General features: G+C 45.8%; 1 protein-coding gene across 2 annotated transcripts in view; it reads left to right on the top strand.

The window, feature by feature from the left end:
* RXRG (retinoid X receptor gamma) overlaps positions 1-24,638 on the top strand; it is a 44,440-nt gene that overhangs the window by 3,538 nt on the left and 16,264 nt on the right. Inside the window, exons 2-4 of one of the 2 annotated variants that reach the window (XM_024741973.1) lie at positions 12,878-13,125; positions 21,504-21,648; positions 23,809-23,988. In XM_024741973.1, the coding sequence (XP_024597741.1) occupies positions 12,878-13,125; positions 21,504-21,648; positions 23,809-23,988 (573 nt within the window). Of the gene's footprint in view, positions 1-12,877; positions 13,126-16,271; positions 16,495-21,503; positions 21,649-23,808; positions 23,989-24,638 lie in introns of those variants that run through there. The other variant, XM_024741974.1, reaches the window with a different exon arrangement.

Below are 24,638 nucleotides of genomic sequence, written 5' to 3'. Positions count from 1 at the left end.
TCCAATTGTGCGGTAATCCTCAGGGTGAGAAGGAGATCAGGGGAGAGGGAACTTCTCTTGTTTCATTTAACAAGCACGCAGTAGCGCTTACTAAGTGCCAGCTACCACTGTAAACACTTCACTAGTATTATCTTATTTAATCCTCATGACAACACAGTGAGTAGGTACTATTACTAATAGTATCACATTCCTTTTATCAGCGAGGAAACTGAGGCATTTCAAGGTGCAGTAACTTCTTTTAAGGTCCCATAGCTGGAAAATGGCACAGCCAAGGCTTTGAATGCAGGGAGTCTGGCTCCAGAGTCCAGGACGTGCTGAGTTGCCTCTCACGGCTTCTGTGGGCCACAGACTTGCTGCAGGAAGCTAAGGCCGCAGTGCCCGCCTTGAGGGGGTGAAGAGCCCTAAGCCAGCCACGGTACTGCCCAATGGTTGCAGACACAGTAGCCTGGCATTGAGGAATAAAGCGCAGGATAGGTTAGCAGTCACTCAAGAGCAATGGTGGCCTCTGGACAATTAACTGCTGGCTTCTTCTGGGGGCCCTACTGATTTGCAAGAGTCCTGCCCTACAGGCTCTGATCATCTGTGCAGAATATTCCCCTTCTCACCTAAGAATAGCTATAGAGGAGGGGTTGAGTTGGAGGTGCGTGCGTGTGCGTGCGGGTGTGTGTATGGAGGGCAATATGAGGATGTGGGAGGAGGGTGTGTATGTGTGTGTGCGCGCCAGAACATGTTTTTCCCCTCCAACAAATGTGTGGGTGGCTAATAGGGACCTACCATGGATGTAAGTGGTTAGGGTTTATGTAGGAAGGAATAACTGTTTACGAGATTTAGGAAGGAACATATTCAGTATAAACTATCTTCTGAAACATTTACAATCTTACCAAGAGATAGAGAGCTGAATAGCAGCTGGGGGAAGAAATTAAGCAAAGGGTAATCAAACTTCTCCACCTCTTCCTTCCCTTCATTATGTAGCTTCTGTATCTGCAGAGAATTTAGCCACCAGAGTTGGGTGGCTGGGATGCCAGGGCTCCCAGAGGAAGCTGCTATTTTCTCCCCTTATTTGAAAGTAGAAAACACAGAGGCCCAGGGAATCTAAGAAGTGAATGTTCTAGAATGCCTGGGTTTGGGTGGCTTTCATGAGATTGACCCAGGTCTTGGTTCAGTGATTTTCTCAAAAGAGTGAAAATAATAGCTGACGTTTATTAGACACCTTGCATGTGCCATGCCCTCTTCCAAGGGCATTACATGCACCGTCTCATTTAATATTCTCAAGGACCCTAGGAGGTAAGGTACCATTATTATCCCTGTCCCCATTTTTACTGACAGAAACGTCGAGCCACAAGGAAGTTGGGTAACCTGCCCAAGATCACCCAGCTGGTAAGGAGTGGACCCAGGATCCAAATCCGGGCAGATGTCAGGAGTGTTGCGCTTAACCCTACACTGTGCATACCTCTGGCTGCTTGCTGGGGAAGGCAGAGGGGGTGGGAAGGGTGGAGAGGAGGTGGAAGGGGGCGGGTGTGTGGAGTCCCAGATCCACCCCAAATGGGTGAATTATGTGTAAGAACAACAAGTAACATATTCAGTTCTTACTCTGTGCTCTTCACAACTTATTTAGGGATCATAATGTTTTTTCTTGAATATGCATACTTGCAGCAGATGAATAAAATGACAGGGGTGGGGGCAGGGGACTGAGCCCTCAAAGGTGCTAATAAGACAAAGGTCAAAAAAATTTCCAGGGCTTCCCTGGTGGCACAGTGGTTGAGAGTCTGCCTGCCGATGCAGGGGACACGGGTTCGTGCCCCGGTCCGGGAAGATCCCACATGCCGCGGAGCGGCTGGCCCGTGAGCCATGGCCGCTGAGCCTGCGCGTCCGGAGCCTGTGCAATTTCCAGGTGAACCTCACTTGATTTTAATCATGGAACTTGATTTTGTATTCTAGGGCGGAGGTTGGCAAACTTCTCCTCTACAGGGCCAGATAGTAAACATTTTAGTCTTGGCTGGCTATAGTGTCTTCCACAACTGCTCAGATCTTCTGTTGTGATGGGGAAGCAGCTGTGGTCAAATGCATAAGCTAATGCACAGGGATGTGCCCTGTTGAGTATGTTTGCCAACCCCTAGGGGATCATTCCCGAGAAGTTTCATTACTGTTTCTGATTGTCCCCCAGTTAGCGTGATTAACAGCACTACCTCTAAATAACTTCCCTGCACCCCTTCCCTTCCCTGCAAGAGCTGAATCTTTTTTTTTTTTTTAACATCTTTATTGGGGTATAATTGCTTTACAATGGTGTGTTAGTTTCTGCTGTATAACAAAGTGAATCAGTTATACATATACATATGTTCCCATATCTCTTCCCTCTTGCGTCTGCCTCCCTCCCACCCTCCCTATCCCACCCCTCCAGGCGGTCACAAAGCACCGAGCTGATATCCCTGTGCTATGCGGCTGCTTCCCACTAGCTAATTATTTTACGTTTGGTAGTGTATATATGTCCATGTCACTCTCTCACTTTGTCACAGCTCACCCTTCCCCCTCCCCATATCCTCAAGTCCGTTCTCTGGGTCTGCGTCTTTATTCCTGTCCTGCCCCTAAGCTCTTTGACATTGTTTTTTCTTAAATTCCATATATATGTGTTAGCATACGGTATTTGTCTTTCTCCTTCTGACTTACTTCACTCTGTATGACAGACTCTAGGTCTATCCACCTCATTACAAATAGCTCAATTTCGTTTCTTTTTATGGCTGAGTAATATTCCATTGTATATATGTGCCACATCTTCTTTATCCATTCATCTGATGATGGGCACTTAGGTTGTTTCCATCTCCGGGCTATTGTAAATAGAGCTGCAGTGAACATTTTGGTACATGACTCTTTTTGAATCATGGTTTTCTCAGGGTATATGCCCAGTAGTAGGATTGCTGGGTCAATCTTTAAAGCTAGAAAAAGGACTTGCTGCTCATCCGTTCTGAGCCCTCAGTTACAGATGAGGACACTTGGGAAAGCAGGTGGGTCTTGCCCAGGACCTGTGGCTGTTTATGGTCTTCAAACTGGGTTCCCCTGAGTCCCCTCGGGAGCCACCTGGGGTGGCAGAAAGAAGAGTAGAGGGAGGCTAAGCCACAGAGAGCCCTCCCCCAACACGTTGGTAAAATAGCAGTACTACCAACTACACAGGGTCAGGGTTAACTTTCCACAGTATAGGGGTTCAATAAAATAAAGCCTGGATAATTGTAAACACACAGTAAAAGTTCATTTCTCTTTCCTGCTTCAGAAAAGTTGGAGACTATGGTAGTAAGTTCAGCTAAAATTTTATATGTAGGTTTTTCTTAGAGGGGGTATGCCTGTTCTTAAAGTGTCAGACTGTGCAGTAGGAGAGGCTGACAAAATGAAGTAAAGAAGACATCGATTCTGTGCCAGTTACAGAAAATTGTATTTTAACGAGTTATTCCAGGGCAGACACTCATGAGATCCGGCAGAAACAGAGCAGTGACCTGGGACCTCCCATCCCTATAATCTTCAGGATACCTTCGCCCCAGGCCAGTGTCCTTAACGAGTCATGTCCCCCTGAGTTTCCTCAATTTCAGTTTGCATACCCTGGGGCCCTTGGTTCCCTTTATCAGATACTGTAACTGAGAAAGGGGTGAGGGAGAGAGCAAGCGTTTCTAGGTTCAAGACCAAACTCAAATTCCTGATGGGATTTCAGAATTCAGCATCTGAACTTAAAAAATGGAAAAGCTTGTGATCTTTGGTTAAAAAAGCATTTACAAAAAGAGGAGCGGCAAAGAAAGTGCTTAATAAATATGTTGGGCTGTTTCTTCTAGGCTGGTTGCCTGGGTTTCATTTCTGTGACTCAGCATCTCTTTTGTCCCTCCTTCGGCTGGCTGGTCACTAGTGTCATGAGGAAGCAGTCTCTTGGAAGGCTTGGGGCTCACGGTACCTATGTTTTCTCAGCCCCAGTGACATGGGGAGCAGAGCAAAGGTTAGAGATCTTCAGGAGGGCAAGTATATCCAGACTGCTCCGGGAATGCCCGTCAATCATTCATTTGGCACACCTTGTCTCAGCATCTGGCTTGTGCAATAATTGTGTGGGACACCGAGAACTAAGACCCATCCTCTGCCCTGAAGGAGTATATAAACCAGTTACAAGCTCTGAAGTCTGCAGAACAGTTAGAGATGAATTATTCCTGGAAACATTTCTTGGGGCTGAAGTTAAGTGAATAGATTCAAGGAATTTAGGTACCTGGAACCTGAGAACAAATAATACCATGTCCATTACCCAATGGTAACATTGCACTAGGGATATGGTTGGCTGTATTTTAAGACAACTGCTGTCTTTAGAAGACAGTCCATATTGAGAGGCTAGGGAGAGCATATATGTACAAGAAGCCTATATAGACAGAGAAAGGGATTGAGGTCATGGATTCAAGACCTGGGTGTGGGCAGAATTAGTGTTCAAGTACTTCAGGAACAAGGGGTGAGAGGGGGGCACCCTCAGCAAATGCCTGGAGCACTTCCTGGCCTTTGTCTTGGTGGATGGGCTGGTACATGGTGTATCAGTGCATGGAACTTGTTTAAAGGGTCAGACAGCCTGTCCTGGTTGGTGGAGACCCTGCTCCAGTACCCCCTGGTGCCTCGAATGTGTTAGGGATGGCACAATATCCATCTGTACTAGAGAAGTTCAAATTTGGTCCTGGGTGGGAAGGCTGGTTTGCCGGCCAAATGCCATTAATTACATGTAGGAAGGTTGACAGAAATAATGCCAGACTCAGATTCTAGGTCTCTAGTAATTCACAATAAGCACTTGAAAATGTCACTTTATCATTCTGAACCTCAGTTTTCTAATCTGCCCAATGGGGATAATTTCTGCCCTTTCAACTCTTCTGAGTCAGTTTGAAGCTTGAATGGAACAGACAGTGGCCTCCAAGGGACTGCTATATCCGTAGTGCCTAGCACAGAGCCTGGCACACAGTAGGCGCTCAACAAATATTTTTTGACTGACGGAACCAATAATTGATATGGAAATACACAGCAGATAATTATAAAGAGTTTTATGAATGTAAGGCGGTATGTAGTGGATGGAATAAGCTTGGGCCTGGGAGAAGAAGACCCAGTGTTTTTGTCCTGTGTGGCCTCAACCTAGTCATGCAACTTCTCTGGGATTAGTTTCTCTTCTATAAAATAAGGTGGTTCTTCAAGTCCTGAAAGTCTGGTTTCTACCCCAAAACAATATGGCCTTATTAATTTATGACAGAATTAATTTGGAATGGTGATTAAACTGATCATGGCAGGAGCTAGTCTGTATTTGCTCATTCATGAAAAAATAACAAAAAAGGTTTGTTAAGCAACTAAGATTGTAGAAGCGTTGAGCCTCTTTACGTTACATCGTTTTTCGAGCAATTTAAAAAGCAAGCATAGTGGGAACCTCATTAGCATATTAACGGAGTGTTAATTACAAAAGAGTCTTTTAAAGCAGATTTTATAAAATCCCCACTTAATAACCATTAGCTTGTGGTACTTGAAGCACAAACTCTTCACGTGTGTTACTTAGAAGTATTAAAATCGTAATTTAAAAGTAATCTGCCAACTTGTCATGAATTTAGACTGATTTTTCTCTCAATTGATCCAAATGAGTGAGGTTTTGCTATAATTATATATAATGCTGGTAATAATGAGGCTGATTATCAATCTTTGCCTGCTTTTCGCTACCTCCATCATTACAGGTTTTAGGGGAGGGGGTGGGGGTGGAGGGAGAAGGGAGGGATGGAGGGGGGAGTGGAGGATGCCAATCTCCCCCTCCCCCTTCTCCCGGCACTAGAAGAAGCAACCTCCAGCCCCTACCCTGAACAGCCAGCCAGCTCTCCTTTGGGGACTGCAGGAATCAGGCAGAGCTACACTGTGTGAGCCCAGAAAGGCTGGCCAGTTGGCCAGGGCTGCACACAGCCGTGTCAGCCTATCAGCTGCTGTGTTCTCTTATTCCTGCTGAGAGGCCAAGGGGGCTGAGCCTCGGGGGCAGAAGGAGTGCCTCTTCTCCCACAGCTCGCTAGCCACTTCCATCACGTTTCTTCATTTTCCCCATCAAGAAAGCCAGAAAGGACATTGGTAGCAGAGAAAGCTTCCTGTTAAGAGATGCAGCCTCTACTTCATCTCACTCCCTGAGAACTAATATCTTGGTGTCCACATCTGTTAAAATGTGGAGCTCAGTGCCTGTAAAATACCTTCCCGTCCGGTCTCAGGGTGGCCGTGCCGTGCGGCTCTGATGTGTGTGTGAAAGGGTTTTGAAAATGCCACAGCAGTTTAAATATAAGAAATGCATATTAGACAGCCCCTGGCATCTGAGTATCCCTTCTGTGGAAGAAAGAGGGAGGAAAAGGTTAGGCTGAGCTGGGACCCCTGATGAAGGAAACCAGAGCTTGTGTTTGATGTGAGAGGCTGGAGGCAGATGGGAAGTGTTCTAGTCAGAAAGTGCCAGGTCATCTACACACTACTGTATATAAAATAGATAACTAATAAGGACCTACTGTATAGCACAGGGAACTCTAGTCAATACTCTGTAATGACCTATACGGGAAAAGGATCTAAAAAAGAGGGGATATATGTATATGTACAACTGATTCACTTTGCTATACACCTGAAACTAACACAACATTGTAAGTCAACTATACTCCAATAAAAATTAAAAAAAAAAAAAAAAAAGGAAAGTACCAGGTCAAAGTCCTGAGAGGGGCCATGAGTCGGGTTAGGAAGGGCAGAGTTGGGGACAGAAATTGGGCCCAGGGAGGCTTGATGGAAGAGTGGTCCTGAGTAACAGCTATAAGTCGCTGCACAGCTAGTATAGTATATGGTGGGGCTGGGATTAAAATCCAGGTCTGCTGCTTTTCCCCTAGAATCAAATACCACTTGTATAATTTACTAGCCATGTTCTCTTGGGCAAGTTATTTAATTTCTCTGTCCCCCAGTTTTTGCATTTGTACAATAGAGGTGAGAGTTGGTAACCTCAAAGGGATTTGTAGGGATGAAATGAGTCAATATCTGTAAAGTGTTTAGAACCATGTCTGGCTCATGGCAATTGCTTAATAAATATTATCTGTTGTTGTTACTCAGTAGAGGAGATAAAATTTGTCAATTAAGTGTCTTCATATGGCAGACCCTGGCCTACCTCTCTTGCAGCCTGTCTGTGTATTACAAGCCAAGCTGGGAAAGGGTGTGTGAGCAAGTTTCCCTTCAACTAGGAAGAACAGGCCAGGTTTCTGAATATTCTGTGATTCTTAGGCTTATGTACTACGTTCCTCCATTGGAGAAAAGGAGGCAGATTGAGTGTGAGATCGTGCCCACCGTGACAGAGAGTAGAGTGGGGTAGGGCCCTGTGATGTTCCCTGGACTTCAAATGGAGAGTTCTGACTCTTAGAAATAGCAAGTCTTTGCCTCTGTCCCCTTCCCTGTGGATGGGTATTAACCATTATCAATGATTCATCATAAGTTTCCATTCCATCCTGAAGCTGGGACAGTGAATTCTCTACCCAGGTACAGCAGTAAAGGGGTGGAAGCACCAAGCCATTTGTTCTCTTGTCTAGCCAATTAGAAAGACTCATGCTTAACATTTTACGTTGATTGGCTGAGGATAAGGTTGCTAAGCAACTTCCTTGCCTTGGTAAGAATTCTGTAGTTCTAAGTACCTGGGCTTCTCTTTCTCAATAAGTACCCCCTCAACACACACATGCAATTTGTTGTCTAGAGATTGCAGGGATTTTGGGTTTGGTAAACAATCAGAGACATAGATTTCTTATGCAAATAATATCTATTGATGAACTCTATATATAGTTGTATACACTAATTAACCAAAAAGTCTATTCCATTCATTGATTAGGCAACAAATATTTTTTGAGCATCTAGCATGTTCCAGGCACAGTGCTAGATACCACAATGATAATCGTGGTGAAATTTAAAATATGTGACAGGCAGTAAGTCACCAGGTACTCAGAATGGAAGTTAGCATGGAGGATATCTTTGTGCTGGGATGGATTCTGGGGGGATCTGGAGGGTCCTAGGGGAAGGGTTGGGGGGGCTGGGATAATGGAGGGGCACTCTGTGCTCAGAGGAGTGACTAATACTATAAACAACTGGTATGTACGTACTAGTGTATGGTAGTGACAATCCTTAACGGAGCACTTACTATTGACATGGCTTGGGTTAAACCCTTTACTTACATAATCTTCTACAATGGTATTCAAGCCAGACTCAGGTCTCCCTCACCATTTTTACAGTATGGTAAGAAATTGCAGCTGCTACCACTGGGCCAGTCGTCTCAGATGCTCTTAGCACCCCTGAGATAGGTATGCACATCTCCATTTATGGCTGAGGAAACTGTGGATGAGAGAGGTCCAGTTCCTGGCTCAAGTTTATGTGACTGGAAAGTGGTACAACCTCAATCCAACCTAGGACTTTTGGGCTTCAGAGGCTTGTATTCCATATAGACTGCACCCCTAATGCCCATACAATGCACACACAGGCTTCGGAAATCAATAGAGTGTATGCACCCTGCAGATTTCCAAAGAGCTTTGCTTCCTGGTGACACCAGCAGCATCTCAAAGTGCAATCTGGAATCCCAAACAGCCTGAAGGGCTAACATGGTCCAGCTGATGATGACAGGGGCCCCTCAGCAAGTGGTGCAGACTCAGACCATTCCAGACCACCACCTGCACTTCTTTTAGATGCCAGTGAGCCATATGCTACCTACCTCAATGTGCATGGAACAGCACTGGAAGGGATCTTAGAAGCCAATGGGTGCTGGCTCCTTACTGGGGAGAATAAGGCCCGGGAATACGAAAGGCGTTTCTTCAGTATGTCGCCAGGAGAGAAGAGAAGCCCCTGAGAAAGTCCTCTCCCATCAGATAAGTTAATTTCTATAAAAATCATGGCTATGCTAAGAGAGTGAACTCTGCAGAGTACGGATTTTGTGTATTTCCCGGGCATCTGACAGTGGGCATGGTGTGAGAGGCTGACAGGGATCAGGAGGGTGTGTGGTCAGGGAGCGAGCAAGGCTGATGGGCTGCAGAGGCTGGAGAATTGGGCTCCCAGCCTCTGCAGAGGAGCCAGGGAGAAGCATTAGAGAAAAACCTGACTTCGGATTTGGACTAGAACCCAGGTTTCTGGAAAACTTGTGCTAGCTGTAATTCCCACATGGTTATGAAAAAAAAAGGAGTGAGAGCAAAAGAGGCTGATAAAAGTGTCATGGACGGGTATGCTTTAGAGTCTATTTGGGAGAATGGATTAATTTTCCATTGAGAAACACTTTTGTCATCATAGGCATTGTTTTCCACCTTTTCTAAAAGCAAGGCTGTTATTTCTAAGAAACGCTGGGTCATTGTGAGAGGCAAAGAACCAAAATGCATTTGTGTAAGATGTATTTGTCTTTTGGAATTTTACTTTAAAAAATACGGTTATAAAGTAGCCCATCTCTTCTGGGTCATTGACTCAACAGAAACAAACCACATTTTAAAGGCCATTGTAAATCAAACTTTAACTGTGTTTAATTCTATCTCAGCAATATACCATTGTCATCACTGAGTAGTCAAGCCGTATTCTGATTGTCTTAATTTATATTATTATTAAATATAATAAAAACAATGTACTTTTAAATCTCTCTCACATACCCTTTTATTCTGGAAGCAAGTTTTGAATTTCCCCAAGTCCATATTTTTATATTTTGCACAGTTCATGTTTCTTAAACATCATACCTTTGCATACTATTTTCATGATATCGAACATGTGTTCTTGTACTTAGAAGTGTTCTGAGGTCAATTTACTTTTCTTTTGAAAACTTAAATAGCAATTTTGAGGAACATCATTTTATATAAAAAACGGAAGCAGAGTCACTTGCTGTAAATAAGAGACAGTGAAAATGAATTTAAAACTATTAATATTTTCAAAAGGTTTGCCTACATACCGCTTAAAATACGACCTAAAATGTCCCTTACCACTGGTGTTGCAGTTTCCACACCTTGGGAACTGTCAGGTTGATGAATGTGTGAAAGAAAATCTTGTTCCTGTCTGTCCCATAGCTCTGAGCCTGGTGTAAGGCACTGGGCTTTACCTTGGGGATATAGAAATGAAAGGCATAGTTTCTGAGATCCAATTAAAACAGAATATGCAGGGCCCTTTGGTCCATTTTTGGAAAGCCGACGCTGGAAGGGAAAGTCGGTTTCCCTCAGATGGCTTGGCTGTGGGGAAGGACAGCTGTCATCCCTGCTGAGTTCACGGCTCCTTGCCCATCAAGTCGGGCTGGCTCCTAACTCACCTGTCACATGTTATCTTAGTAACAGGCTCAAGGTGTACATTGGCCTCTTTAAATGTCACAGACTTCCAGCGCCTCAGAAGAGTCTAAAATTGTTCTTTCTAATCAGTGACCGTCTGGGAAGATTTTTGTTTTTTCTGTCTTGAGTTCTTGGAAGGTGCCCCCTTCTCTCTTCTTCAGATGAACTTTCAGCAAGAGACCATTTCATAATTGAGTTACCTTGTACTTTGTGATATGATGGCTCTCTGAATCATCTCTGCTATCCTTGACAGAGCACACAGGAGAGAGCACGGGCTTCAGATTGACAGTTTGAATCCAGGCTCTGCCGCTTACTTCCCGGCTAATGCTGGTACAGTGCTAGTGGTGAGGAGACATAAACAGACACTTTTTCCCCCTCTCAATTTAGTGGAAAATACAAGGAAATACACAAGCTGTTACTTACAAGACAGAAAAGGGCATTAAACCAGAGTAGGAATACCAGGGAAGACTTCCTGGAGGAGGTGATACTTGAGTTAGACCTTGAAAGATGAATCAGAACTTGCTAGACAAAGGAGGTGGGGATAAGTCATCCCAGAACTGGGAGCAGCATGGGGGTGAGACTGAGCCTAAGTGGTCTCATCTGTAAAAGGTTGAGATGAGGGGCTTCCCTGGTGGCGCAGTGGTTGAGAGTCCGCCTGCTGATGCAGGGGACGTGGGTTCGTGCCCCGGTCTGGGAGGGTCCCACATGCCGCCGAGCGGATTCCCCAAAAAAAAAAAAAAAAAAAAAAAAAAGGCTGAGATGATACTCATAGGCCTATTATCAGGATAAAATGAGTTAATGTATGGAAATTGCCTATTCAGGACACATAAGAAGTGTCTCACTTGTTCATTTAAACCCCTTTACCACTACTCTGTGGACCCAGAGCATTTGGTTCACCTCAGTTGTGGTACTTAAAAGATCATGATTGGGATTCATCTGTTTATGAGACAAGACACCTGATAGACTGAAACTCCTAGGTAGAATCACTAGAAGGGCACAGACTCCTCAGACATGAGAGTGACTGTTCTCTCCATAAGTAGACCTTAACTAAGTTAGCAAATGCTCCAAGGGCAACTCCAGGTTGACATTTTTCTAGTGGGACATTTATGATTAAGAATAGCTGCAGTTATACCTCTGATGCTCCACGCTTCCCTCCAGAATGTGAAGAGAGCACCTCCCTCCCTAAATTCTGTTCCTAATACTACGCTCAGTGCTACTGAGGTCTCCGAAAGGCTTAAGACATGCAGTGCCTTCTCTGCATGTAGAAGGCACTCAAGGGATATTCCTTGAACCAACAGTGAACCACCTAAGGTCAGGCACGTGACTTACTCCCTTCAGCATCCTATCTGCCTGGCATGGTGTTGGGCTCCAGTAGGAAGGGGAGAGAATTGGATGGTTTCTCCAGCAAACCATGCTTACTGACCACCTCTCCCCTTAATCCTCTCATGTCCCATCCACGAGGACAGCATGGGTGCCGTGGTGGGGCCTAACACATGGTTTCTTTGAATCTGTTCTTGCGATGCCAGCCACACAGGGCAGTGGCACTGTGATTTAGGGTGGGCTTCTCTGTTATTTTCCCAATCTCTCCTCTGCTGTTGCAGACCCTCAGGCTCACAGCTCCTCTCTTCTGGAGAGAATGTTGCATGCCAAGCTCCTGAGATGGCAGTGGGGCACCCTTCTTTTCTTTCATCTTGAGTTGCAGCTAAACTTGGGCTCAACTTATCTGGGGAAAATGGTACCAGGTGCCGTCTGCCCAGAGCCCATTTCATAAACACTTGTGGCCACAGCTCCCTATCCCCGGAGGCAGAAACACTCTGGGCAGGACTGGCTGCGCTTCCTGGGCCTCTGTGGCCATTGAGCCATGCCCAAGCGTCCTGAGTCTTCTTCCGTGAGCAGTGATTAACCTTCCAAGAGATTGGGGGGACAGGAACCTTATGGACATAAAGCTGCAAAAGCTCCTGGCAGTCAAGGGCATGATAAGAGCCTCTGCCTTCCCCATGGTCATTATGGATTGTGTTTCCGACAGCAGGAACTGTGTTCCCTTCAGTTCTGAATCCCTAGCTCCTGATGTAGTTCCTGCACCTTAATAGATGTTCGTTACATATGAATGAATGAATTTCTCCCGACTTTATAGGTTCAGCCCTGCCCCAGTTCTCAGAGCAATAGGAATTTGAGGCAGGGAATTCTGGAGCAGCCTGGACACCTGCTCACTCCATCCCCCAACTGGGGGTTTGGTATTGACTCACCTTCCTTGTCTGGCTGGCTCAGGTCACAGTCACCCAGGCCTGGGGACGTGTGGGCTATGCCCCTGTGGCCCTGGCTGTTGATCTGACACAATGCAAGGTGAATCTCATGTGGTGCACCAGAGGACTGGCACATCAGTGAGTATTTCAGGAGGCCCTTTCCCCTCTCTGCTCTTTGCTTGCCTTTATTCTACCAGCTGCGGGAGTTCACAGGTGTGCAGGTGTGGCTGGAAGGAGGGGAAGGATATAGGAAACAAAAGGAGGGGGCTCTGTCATAGTGTGCCATCCCTGTGTTTCCCTAGCTTCTCATCACCTTTGATCTTCTCCTTACAGGTTCCCCCAGCCACTCTGGCTCCACGTCCATGAGCCCGTCGGCAGCCTTGTCCACAGGGAAGCCCATGGACAGCCACCCCAGCTACACTGACACCCCAGTGAGTGCCCCACGGACTCTGAGTGCAGTGGGGACCCCCCTCAATGCCCTGGGCTCTCCATATCGAGTCATCACTTCCGCCATGGGCCCACCCTCAGGAGCTCTTGCAGCCCCTCCGGGAATCAATTTGGTTGCCCCGCCCAGCTCTCAGGTAGGTGTCCGTCTGTCCACTCCAGCGTCTTTCTAGACATCCTAAATAGTTTCATCCTGGCACAGAGGCAGCACTCGGCAGGTGCTGAGTGCATGCGTGCAAAGGGATTGGGTTGTCTCTGCAGACTTCTCTCCTGCAGGGCCTTCATTGAGTGTGCCCTCAGGCAGAGGAGCCCCAGAGAACTGATGATGCCTCACGGTCCAGAAAACTGTGGCTGAATGGGAGCCACCCCTGTGGTTTCAATGGTTCAGCCCTGGCTGTGATTTCAGTGTCTCTCAAGCCTGTTTGTCTTCCATGGGGTGGACCCCCTTGATTCTTCTCAATACTGGGTATTCTTTGAGTCAGTGAAGTGCCCAGTGCTCTATGACATGCTATAGGGCAGCAGTCCCCAACCTTTTTGGCACTAGGGACAGGTTTCGTGGAAGACAATTTTTACACGGATCGGTGGGTGGGAGGGGTGGGGAACGGGGGGATTGTTCAGCGGTAATGCGAGCAGTGGGGAGCGGCAGATGAAGCTTTACTCACTCGCCCACCGCTCACCTCCTGCTGTGCGGCCAGGTTCCTAACAGGCAGTGGACCGGTACCAGTCTGGGGCCCCACCGGATGAGGACCCCTGCTATAGGGGATACCGAAATGATCAGGATGTGGTCTTTGCTCTCCAGGAGCTTACAGTTGAGAGGGCAAATAGGCAGATGTGGCACACGGATAAATCTAGAGCAAGGCAGACTGTGTTACCTACATGCTATCTCTGAGATAGAGGTAAAGATTATGGAGACGCGGGGGGAAAAAAACAACCCTCACTTTAATTCCTAGTGCCTTTTGCTACAACAGAGGCAAGGATGTATATCCATGGTAGATACTACATTGTTGCTCTGAGGAAGCTACAGGATGGCCAGATGCTGTGTACTTCCTTCTAGCAATGTCACACTGAGATTATCAACCTTCCCTTCTTGTAGCGGTCAGCTATTGCTGTAATGATGCTGCATGACAAACAATCCCCATATTGCCACGGTTTACAAAAACACACATTTTTTTCTTACTCACAAGTTTATGTGTTGGCTAGGAAGGCTCTGTTTCAGATGGTGGGTGAGCTGGGCGAGGCTGCAGCCTGGGTGCGGATCAGCGCCTCATGTCCTAGACTAAAGAAGCAGCAACTTCTTGGGGCATGCTTTTCTCAAGGTATCTCCCAGGGATGCGAAAGTCTAAACCAAATCACAAAAATACAGTGAAGTCTCTGCTCACATCATGTCCATTAATATCCCATTGGCCTAAGAAAATTGTGTGACCAACTCCAACATTGGTGGGACAGGGGAATAGTTTGTGCCTGTTTCATTGGGAGGAACTACAAAGACACAATGCAAAGGATATGAAGAATTAGGAACAATGATCTTATCTACCAGACTCTCCTCTCTCCTTATTCTGGTATCTCACTATTGGACCAGGGTCCCTCAAGACATCTAGCAGCAGAATTAGTAGGTCCTGTAGCCTCCTTTGAATTTATAGTTCTAAGAAGAGGCAGGACTCCCACTGTGTTAGCATTTCTTACTGCTACAAAGAGAACTTCAGAGACTATCCCTAGAGTCCCTTCCAAGACATTTCATGTGCTCAGAGTCTGAAAGCAAAGCCATGTGGAGTCATAGAATTTTACAGCCGGTAAGGACTTCAGTAATTTTTTCATCTATGGATTAGAGAATCTGGAGAAGACCTTAGCGATCTTCTAGTGTAGGGATTGCAGGAGCCAGGGGCCAGGCAGGTAACACAAGTAGGTGAAAGAGCCTGGTGCGGTCTGTACAAAGCTGCCCTCGTACCCTGAAGCTGTTCAAATTCAAAGACTTTAAGTACTCCACGGGCCAAGCAGAGTACTTCTGTGGGTCCCATTTGGCCAGCCCTTTGAACCCCAATTTGTAATCTAATGGCTCTCACCTGTAGGACCTTTTTCAGAGTACACATTTCTCCCTTATCCCGTATTTTGGCCCTTGTGTGGGTTGTAAAACTCCCGCAGAGGATTCTAACTGCCCCACCCCCGCCCAGCTGAGAACCACTAGTTCTAAGTCCTTCAGCCCACATAGGCTCAGTGGGCTCAGGTGATGTGTCCAACCTCACACCACCAGTCACAGCAGAGCCAGGGTTACACCCCAAATCTCCACATCCCCACTCAATCTTTATGATGCTGCGTTTGCCCACTGCTGTGGTGTATTCTGACTTAACCAGTGACCCCAGGATCTTCCTGTTGGCTGCCAAGGATTAAAAGATGAATAATCGGTGCTCCCAAGGAGTCTTGTGGGGGATGTGCCACATCACGCAGATAAATTGCAACGTTGTACGTGCTGTCGAAGGTGTAGGGGCAGAACCGAAGGGAGCATGGAAAAGGGCCCTGTGAACTCCCGGTTGTGTGTTCCAGATGTCAACCGCTCGGATGAGTGGGGACCAGACAGTGGTGGGGAGGGACATGGCTCTATGTCACCCTCACCCACTGTCATCGGCAGAGCTGGTGATACCATACCCTTTAGAATGTGGCACTTGAAGAGACTGGTTTATTCATTTTCATTCATGTGAACAGATGCCAGGAAGGCAGGTCAAAGTCAATAGGTTAGAGACAGAAAGAGAGGTGGAAGTTCTGGGACAAAAGTGAAATTTTGCAAAGGACATTCACATTCATTCAAATAACTATTTAGCAGGATCTACTCCGTACCAGGCACTATTTGATACCGTCCTAGGTTCCGGGGCAAAGCACTAAATAAGCCTGTACTTTCATGGCAATTACACTGTAGCAGGCAAGACAGACAAAAACGAAATGAATAAACCAGGTAGTTTCAAATGGCAATCATTGTATCAGGAAGAAATAAGACAGGGTGAGGTAATGACCAGTGTCAGGGCTTGTGGGTGGGGAAGGGGCAGGGCACCGGCCCTCCAAGCCTGCTTTTAGCCACCACACTCCAGTCTAATTGAGCCAAACCTGGCCAATAAATTCAGCTTCACAGCCATGTGAGTGGCAGGGACGCTATTCCTGGACCATATGTCTGTACAGAGGGATTGGGGTTGAAAGGTCAGCTGAAAGCTTTGGTCCTGGCCAACTGGGCTGTGTGCAGAGGCCAAGGCCAAGTTTGGCTTTGGGAGCTATATTAAGCTTGCCAGCACTGGTGAAGCTGAGCAGCGTTGGGGCTTGGGTTCTGGAGCCACACGGCAGTGACACTTTGCCCAATTAACTAGATAGCACATGATATCTAGTGCTCTTAGTGTTAGCCACGGTGAGCTGGACTCTGGACACTCTGCATAGATGATTCCTATGAATCCTGCCTTTCTTGCCCAGGATTGAGGCTGAGCGGGACTTGTCCGGGAAACATGCGCCTTGTGTGACCTGGGTCTAGGGTAAGTGCAATTTGAGGGTGAAGGGAAGCGCTCAGTGTGGGGGCAGCGGGGGGGGGGGGGTCTCGTTCTGGGCTCTGTCTTCCCGGTATTTGAGCTTCTTTTTTTTTTTTTTAATTCTTGTTGTATTTTCAGTCTTGAGGAATAAAGAGAAATGAACTGATACTCTGGAGGCAGGGACGGGGTAAACTTTTGCAAACCACTTTAACTTCTATTTATCTCAGTTCCCTTTCCTCTATTGTGGGGTAACACATTTTGCCCTGATTACCCTACAGGGATTTTTTATGAATATCAAAGGAGATGTGGATTTGAAAAATCACTGCTTAAGCACTTATGATACTCTATGGCAATAAGGTGGTATTAATATTATTATTATACCTAGGTGCTAGATCATACACCTAGGTGATATATATTATGCAACTGTGTGATCATTGGTTCAGGTGTGTGTACTTTGTTGTTGAAAGGTTCTAGAGAAGTTCATTTCAACAATCATTCATTGCACTAAGCACTGGAGATCTAAAAAATGTTTAAGACTCAGTCCCTTCCCTGGGGAGTATCTAAGTGGAGTGAACAATTTCCCAAAACACCAAATATATAATTGAGAAGATATTTATGCAGCTTTCAGACAGAATGATCTAGATCACGTTTTTCTGAGTGTGTGTGTGTGTCTGTGTGTGTGTTTAATGCTGCATTTTTGTAAGTGTGATATCTGTTGGCTCGACCCCGAAGCAGGCCCTACCTTTGGAAGGCTCCCGTCTCTTTCTCCTCTCCTGACCCAGCTGCCTGACCTGGGTTCTGTCCCTGATAATTCCTGCCCAGGTAGTGCTTGATAACCAAATTATTATCCTTTCAGATGCTTGCATTTTTACAGAGAATACTTTGATAATAAGAATTGCAAATGTTAGAGCTAGAACAGACCTTAAAGATCATCTGTTTAATGATTTTTTAAAAAGCCATAAAGTCTTTCCTTCAAGTGAAAGTATGTTTGGAAGCCATTACATGTCAAATAAAAACAGGTCTGGTGAACTAGAGGTGGGAGACATGAAGGCTTCTTACTCAACCTCGCCACCCCCTGCCATACACACTCTCTGAGCTCAAAACCCACTGCTGTCGCCTGTGGATGAGGAAACAGCTTCTCTAAATGAAGTCACCCAGTCAAGATCACACAGCAAGGAAGTGGCAGGTCCAGGCTCTGTACTTTTTTTTGACAAAGACCCTCACTCGGTTAAAGAAAGGCCACTCTAAGGAGACCGCTCATTGGAAGAGGTGCGCCTGCCTGCAGCCTGCTTGTCTGGCCACGTATCTGCCTTGAGTGGAATAATTTGGGCTGAAAGCCGCTCGGAAAGGTGGCTCCCAATGTTCTGTGATGGCTCCAGGGCATCTAGTATGCATTCATTCCTTGGCTGAGAGGACTGCAAATGGAAGACAGGCCAGCCAAGTGTGTTTCTCTCAGGAGCAGCCGGCCGCCTGGTACATCCCGGCTCTAAAGTGCTCACTTCAGCAGAGCTGCTTCTAATGGAACAAGACAGCTGGGGCCGCAGCACTGGGGACCATGCAGCTAATGGGTTTGAGCTCTGGGGGCCACCTTCGATCTCATCTACCATTGCTCTGATCCCACACAAACCCCAAGACAGCAAAGAGGCTGATGGAGACGAGGGCATCAACCCACCTGTCTCAGCCACTGCCTCCTAATGCCAGCCCAACTCAGGAAGAGGAGGGGTGTCGGAGAGAGGCTTCCAGGAGAGAGTGGCCAGAAGCAAGTTGGTTCCTCTGGGTGCTCATTGCCAATGAGGTGGGGCGGGAAGCAGTCAGGGCAGGGGCGGTCTGGGGAGCTCCTGCCACACGAGACAGACAATGTGGGGAAGGAGGAACGATGACCTGAGATCCAGGAGCCCGGGGTTCCAGCTCCCACCTGTTAGATCTGGGAAGGCACCTAACATGGTACCTGGGCAGGGGCAATAGGCTTGGTGTCTCTCTCCTTCAGTCTTTCCCCATGCTGCTGCCTCATACTTTGAGGACCTTTTTTCTCTGCTGGAAACCTCATGGCTCCTCATTGCCTCTCAGATTAGATCCACTCTCCTTAGCTGGGCAATCAAGTACAGCCCACCTTCCAGCCTTGTCTCCCATCCATCCACCGGACACAAATACCTGGGCTTCCCTTCAGGCCTTTGTTGTCAAAACTTTTTGTCCATCACTGGCCCATCCAAATCCTGCCCGTTTTTTAACTTTTTTAACATCTTTATTGGAGTATAATTGCTTTACAGTGGTGTGTCAGTTTCTGCTTTATAACAAAGTGAATCAGCTATACGTATACATATATCCCCATATCCCCTCCCTCTTGCCTCTCCCTCCCTCCCTCCCCATCCCACACCGCTAGGTGGTCACAAAGCACCAAGCTGATCTCCCTGTGCTCCCCGTTTTTTAAAGCTGTCAAGTCCCAGCTCAAATGCTCCTTCCTTCAGGACATCTTCCCTAATCTCACTTGCTTTCTTAAATTATCCCAACCAGCTTTTAATCTCAGGGATGGTCAGTTTCTTGGGTTAGTGCCTGTGTATTCTTCCTTTTTGTATCCCAGGATTTCTGAATGAACTTAAGAATAAACCACTTTACAGCTCAATTTCCTCATCTGAAAAATAGGAAAACCTCATAGAGTTGTCGTAAGGATTAAAATAGCTAATTAGCGTTGAGCAAACTTTCCTTGGACGGTAGCACCTACAGTAGCAAGAACAATAATTACTGTTCTGTGATTGTTGTGGGCTGGAGGTGGTGGGTATGGTCCTGTTGGAGATGGGAGTGGGAGAGGAAGGTGGGTGAGGGTCTCCTGAGCCCGAGGTGACGGTGTCCTCCTCCTTATTCCCATGACCTTTCTTATCCATCTGAGGATTTGCAGACAAAGTCATGGTTAGCTAGAGGGCTCTTTTTGGGGGGTTCATCTCTTTCATGGGGTGGAACTAAGTGCTAATAACTATTTCCTTGAGGCACTCAGAATTCCTAGCCCATACTGGCCCTCAGACCACTTTTGCATGTGGGGCTCTGGAATTAATTTTTTCCAAAGCTCCCAGGTGTACATCTGGGGTTGAGTACCACTGTATTACACCAAAACAAAACAAAATACTGAATATAAGACATAGATGTCTTGCCTTAGCCTTGTATAAAAAGGAGGGAGCAGGGGGAGAGGGGAAGAAAAAGAGGAAGAGGAGGGAGAATTCTCCCACCATGGACGTGTTTTCATCCCTCATATGAATGAATTTTTAAAAATTCCTGGTGACTTTGATTTCAAAGCAAGGCCCTGAAAGCTGTCTTTTCTTTTTTGCATCCCTTGCAGCATTTAACCCAGAGCCTTTGCCCACCTCCTATGCTCAATAAATATTTGCTTAGTGAATTGAAAAGCTAGTAAATTTAGAAGGAACCTAACTCAGGCTCTGTTGTATTTTCTTTTCTTTCTTTTTTTGCGGTACGTGGGCCTCTCACTGTTGTGGCCTCTCCCGCTGTGGAGCACAGGCTCCGGACGCGCAGGCTCAGCGGCCATGGCTCACGGGCCCAGCCGCTCCGCGGCATGTGGGATCCTCCCGGACCGGGGCGTGAACCCGTGTCCCCTGCATCGGCAGGCGGACTCTCAACCACTGCGCCACCAGGGAAGCCCTCTGTTGTATTTTAGGTTTTATTGATCATTCCTTCTGTCCCAAAGGCCTTGAATAGAGAAGAAAATCCTACCTTTGGTTCAGTTTGGGAACTACAGTCACTTCAGTTAGGCAAAAGTCACATAGACCATGCAGAAGTCAGTGGACCTTCCCTTAAACCCCCAGATGTTCACCAGGTGCCTCTACCGGGCACTTAACTCACACTTACTCAGCACCACTTTTGTTTGAACTTACTTGGAAGTGTTCTTTGGAGGCACGTTCCGACTCCTCAGTGAGATTTTCATCATCTTTGAGGAATGACACACAGACCTCCGTTTCATATCTCCCTTCACAGTGCCTAGAACGTTGACCTGTGCCCATGGGTACAGAAACACTGCTGATTGGATGACCGGCTTGTATTTATTTAACTTTTCTTTGATGAATACAAGACACGTAGAGGCAGCTTCTCAGTCATCTCCCTAAGAGCACCGGGAGACAAGGAGGGGGTGGCGGTGAGGAGTTAATGTTAACTTGTGATAAGGGGTGAAGAAAGGGATACACACATGTTCGTTTATTCAGCCATTCAGTTCTACCAACTCCCTACCACATGCTGGGTTCACGTCAGGCACCTGGAAGACAAGGCAGATGGTCTCTGGCTCTAAAGATTTTATATTTTCATGGGAAGATATTTGTTCCTTAGAGACAAGTTCAAAAACATGATCCGGGACTTTTAACCTAATTTTTGGTGCTATTGCAATGATTTGGGCATTTGGCTTACCATCCTCGGTAGGCTTGTTGAGATGACCACTACACGTATCGTCTCTTCCATGTTACTGTGAACGTCTTAAGAGTATGCATTTTATTTACCTTTGTATCCCAGAGCCTGGCACAGTGCCTGACATGGTGAGTGCTTGTGAATGACTGTTGATTCACTAAACGGATAGATTTGCATATTTTCCTTGGTTCTCTCCTAGTCTAAGTCTTTTGCCTGAGGGCCATAGCTCCCCTTGGAGTACTGCTGAATAGGCAGGATGTAGTTAATAAAAAATTAAAAAATACACAGAGGACTTGTCCTAAGTATGCTGTTCCGCGTGGATTTCTAGTTCAAATAAAACATGAGTAAAATGAGTAAAAGCTGAGAGCTCTGATGTAGATGTGTTGTGATTTTTGGTTTAGGTTTTGGCATTTAAAAATGACTTCGTTCCTCTATGCTACTCTTTTTCTCCCTTAAATTCACATCCCTCATAGGCAATTTTAGATACTCTGTACTTGGAAACTACTTCTTGAAATAGAACCCACTTTTTTTCCCCTCAAGGATGGCCTTATTGCTTTCTGCCTCAGGGATTGGGTTTACCCTAGCTCTGTGTTTTATTGTATTTTTTTCTCTTACAGCTAAATGTGGTCAACAGTGTCAGCATTTCAGAGGACATCAAACCCTTACCAGGGCTTCCTGGCATTGGAAACATGAACTACCCATCCACTAGCCCTGGATCTCTGGTGAAACACATCTGTGCCATCTGTGGGGACAGATCCTCAGGTATGTACAGAAGCAGACACTCCTCCCAAGTGCCCCATGCAATGGGGATACCAGAGAAGACACCTCTTCCATTGCCCACTTGGCTCCTTTGTACCCAACGAGAGAAAAGGGGTCTTTGAGCATGGTCCAGCTTGGGGCCCAGGCTGTAAATTTCTGTCACCACAGCCTTAATGAATTTAAAGCATAATTTCATGTGGTAAGATTAGATTTATAGAAAACATTTCAGAAGCCCTTCCCTGGAGTTACTGTGTTGCATGTGTATCTGGGATAGAGAAGCTGTTGTAATGAGCAAGTATCTCAAGCTACAGTCTCTTTAATTTAAAAAAAAAATATTTTTTTATAATTCTAAAAATAATATCCCAACATAGGAAATGTGGGAGAACCAGAAAAGTACCAGTGAAAACAAAGAGTTATCTATAGTGTTCCTAACAAAATAAACCCTTTGATATTTTAGCGAATTTCCTTCTACAACATTCTAGGTTTTTAACATGTTTCCATAGGTGGAAATAAGTGTGTTTTCACTGATTTTATCTTCTTTGATCCTCTTCCATTTTTGCCCAAATTATTTCTTTCCTGACTTGTTTCCCTGCCTCTCCATCATTCCTGCCTCCCCACTTCCCATCTCAACAATTTTGATGACATTTGAATCTCTGATTTGATGAATGAGGAAGATTCTTTTCTATAGTTGTCTATGACGGCTGACAATATTTTCTCATCTTTTTATTGTCACCAAAGTCCCTGCAAAATGTGACTCCACTGAAAGTTCCAGGTGCCTGGAACTTAGCTACACAGCTGATGTTTGCTTGTTCTCAAAAAGTTGTCTCCAAATCATGCAGACTTGACCATTGCCATAGCAACTTAATTCCAGCCACCCTGATAGAGAGTTTTTTCTGCTATGGTTTAATTGAAAGTTGGGCAGTTCTCTCATATATGGAAGAACCACGGGAATGACAAATTGGTCCCGTGTTTCTTAAAGACAAATACTTCAGAGCTGAAAGCATTAGGTTCTTTGAGCCCAAGATAAAAGCCTGTATTTATTGAGTTCAGGAAATTAGTATAGTCAACTGAAGACTAAACTTCATCAAGCAGGCTATCTCTAGCCACCACTGCATCTTAGAGTGGCTTCCTCTGAAATGTAAGCTCCTGGGATGCAGGTATTTATACTGGCTAGTTCTCAGGGACTTCAAGTTCACTTCGATATCAGCCTAAATACAACCAAATTAGAACGTCATGTCAGGTCTATAACTAAACAGTATCACATGTCATACTCAAGAATCAGACATAAATATGTTTTGAATGATCTGTTTCGTTATATTTTTCAAGCCCCACAATTCCAGTCCATTAAGCGTAGCTGCATGGTGTGTAGTATTGGGAAGACTTCTACTTAGAAAGAGTATGGTGATTGATTCTTGATGCCTATGTGGGCATGGGTATGGTGGCTCTCCTGACCAAATTAGCCATCTCTGGCTGGAGTCCTGGAAACCTGGATGCGTGGAACAGGTAATAAGGGCAATGAAACATGTAACAGGTTATTCTGGATCAAGCAAAACTACCTTCCATCAGATCTTTATGTCACGTCTCAAGATTATATGTCATATTATGCCATAAAGATCATAGCCAGTTTACTCCTCCAATAGGCAGTAGTATATAAAAAATTTATAACTCAGGTTCTTGTTCATAGTTTATGATAGAGGATAATACTTTTAAGTGAGATTCCTAAGTCCTTGGGCTTCAATTATGGGGAAATATGTGTGAAGCTGAGGTTCTTTTCCTGCTAGATAACACGTAACAAGCATAAATGTTTTTATTTCTTATGTATACTGATGTCTTAAATGAAGGCAGAACATTTTGCTTAACTAAACGTAAGAGTTGCCCTATTCAATAAATGTAAGCAAAATCTTAGGTCAGGACTTTTCTAATAATGCTGTCTGGAATTGGTGATTCCAGAGAGTCGCTTCCAGAGAGTAGACACGAGGAAGGGCATATTTACTCTGCCTTGGTTTGGTTCCTGTCATCAAGCCTGCATTCCCTGCTTTGCTTTCTGTCCCATTGCCTAGGTGATGTGCCAGTTTCCCTAGGCGAGAGCCAAGGGGTTCTTTTGCATGAAAGACCCAAATAAACACAAGAATAACTTACGGAATGTCGTTTTCTTGTGACCAGGAAAGCACTACGGTGTGTACAGTTGTGAAGGCTGCAAAGGGTTCTTCAAGAGAACCATAAGGAAAGACCTCATCTACACGTGTCGGGATAATAAAGACTGCCTCATTGACAAGCGTCAGCGCAACCGCTGCCAGTACTGTCGCTATCAGAAGTGCCTTGTCATGGGCATGAAGAGGGAAGGTGAGGTTCCCCACTACCCCTCCCTCCACTCGGGGCAGAGCAGTTTGCGTATAAATGATGGAAACAAGTGCAGGACATAGGAAAGAGTCCTGCTAGGCTGGACTGTGTGGAAGAAGTTTGAAGCGGAGGGGGGAAATGACTTTGGGTACCATGATTTCTCGAGTATTTCAGTTGAACGCTTCCTGCCCTGGTAAGTGTGTACCCCCGAGCAAAGATAGCAAGAGCATCTTCCTCCCCCATGTTCACCTATCCTCTCCTGGACCTCAGATGATGGTCCAAACTGGACCCTCTCCCTTGCTCTTCCAATAGCCAGACAGCATCAGAACTGAGGTCTCGGGGTCGCTGTGTGCTGCCCTGTAATGGGACATCAGTCTGACCTTCTGGGCAGAGCTGACTTCTCCCCTCTAATCCTCACTCTGGGGAAGCCTGCTGGTTTGATTAATCTCTCTGGGCTTTTATAACCTTGGTCTGCTACAAATCCTCTGAGATTGGTGTATTCCAAAGTCTTTGGGGATTATTGGCATTACCAATAATCAGACTTTGCCTTCTCATTCAGAGAGATCACCATCATGCGTTTTTAAATGTTACATCTTTCAAACTTACAGTGTGGGTTAGCTGGGTTGTTGTAGAAAAAAAAAATCTGAAAGTGC

This window comes from Neophocaena asiaeorientalis, unplaced genomic scaffold, assembly GCF_003031525.2.
Source record: "Neophocaena asiaeorientalis asiaeorientalis breed wild unplaced genomic scaffold, Neophocaena_asiaeorientalis_V1.1 scaffold283, whole genome shotgun sequence".
NCBI lineage: Eukaryota > Metazoa > Chordata > Mammalia > Artiodactyla > Phocoenidae > Neophocaena > Neophocaena asiaeorientalis.
Note: the sequence above shows the minus strand (reverse complement) of the source record. Positions and strands in the feature narration are given on the sequence as shown.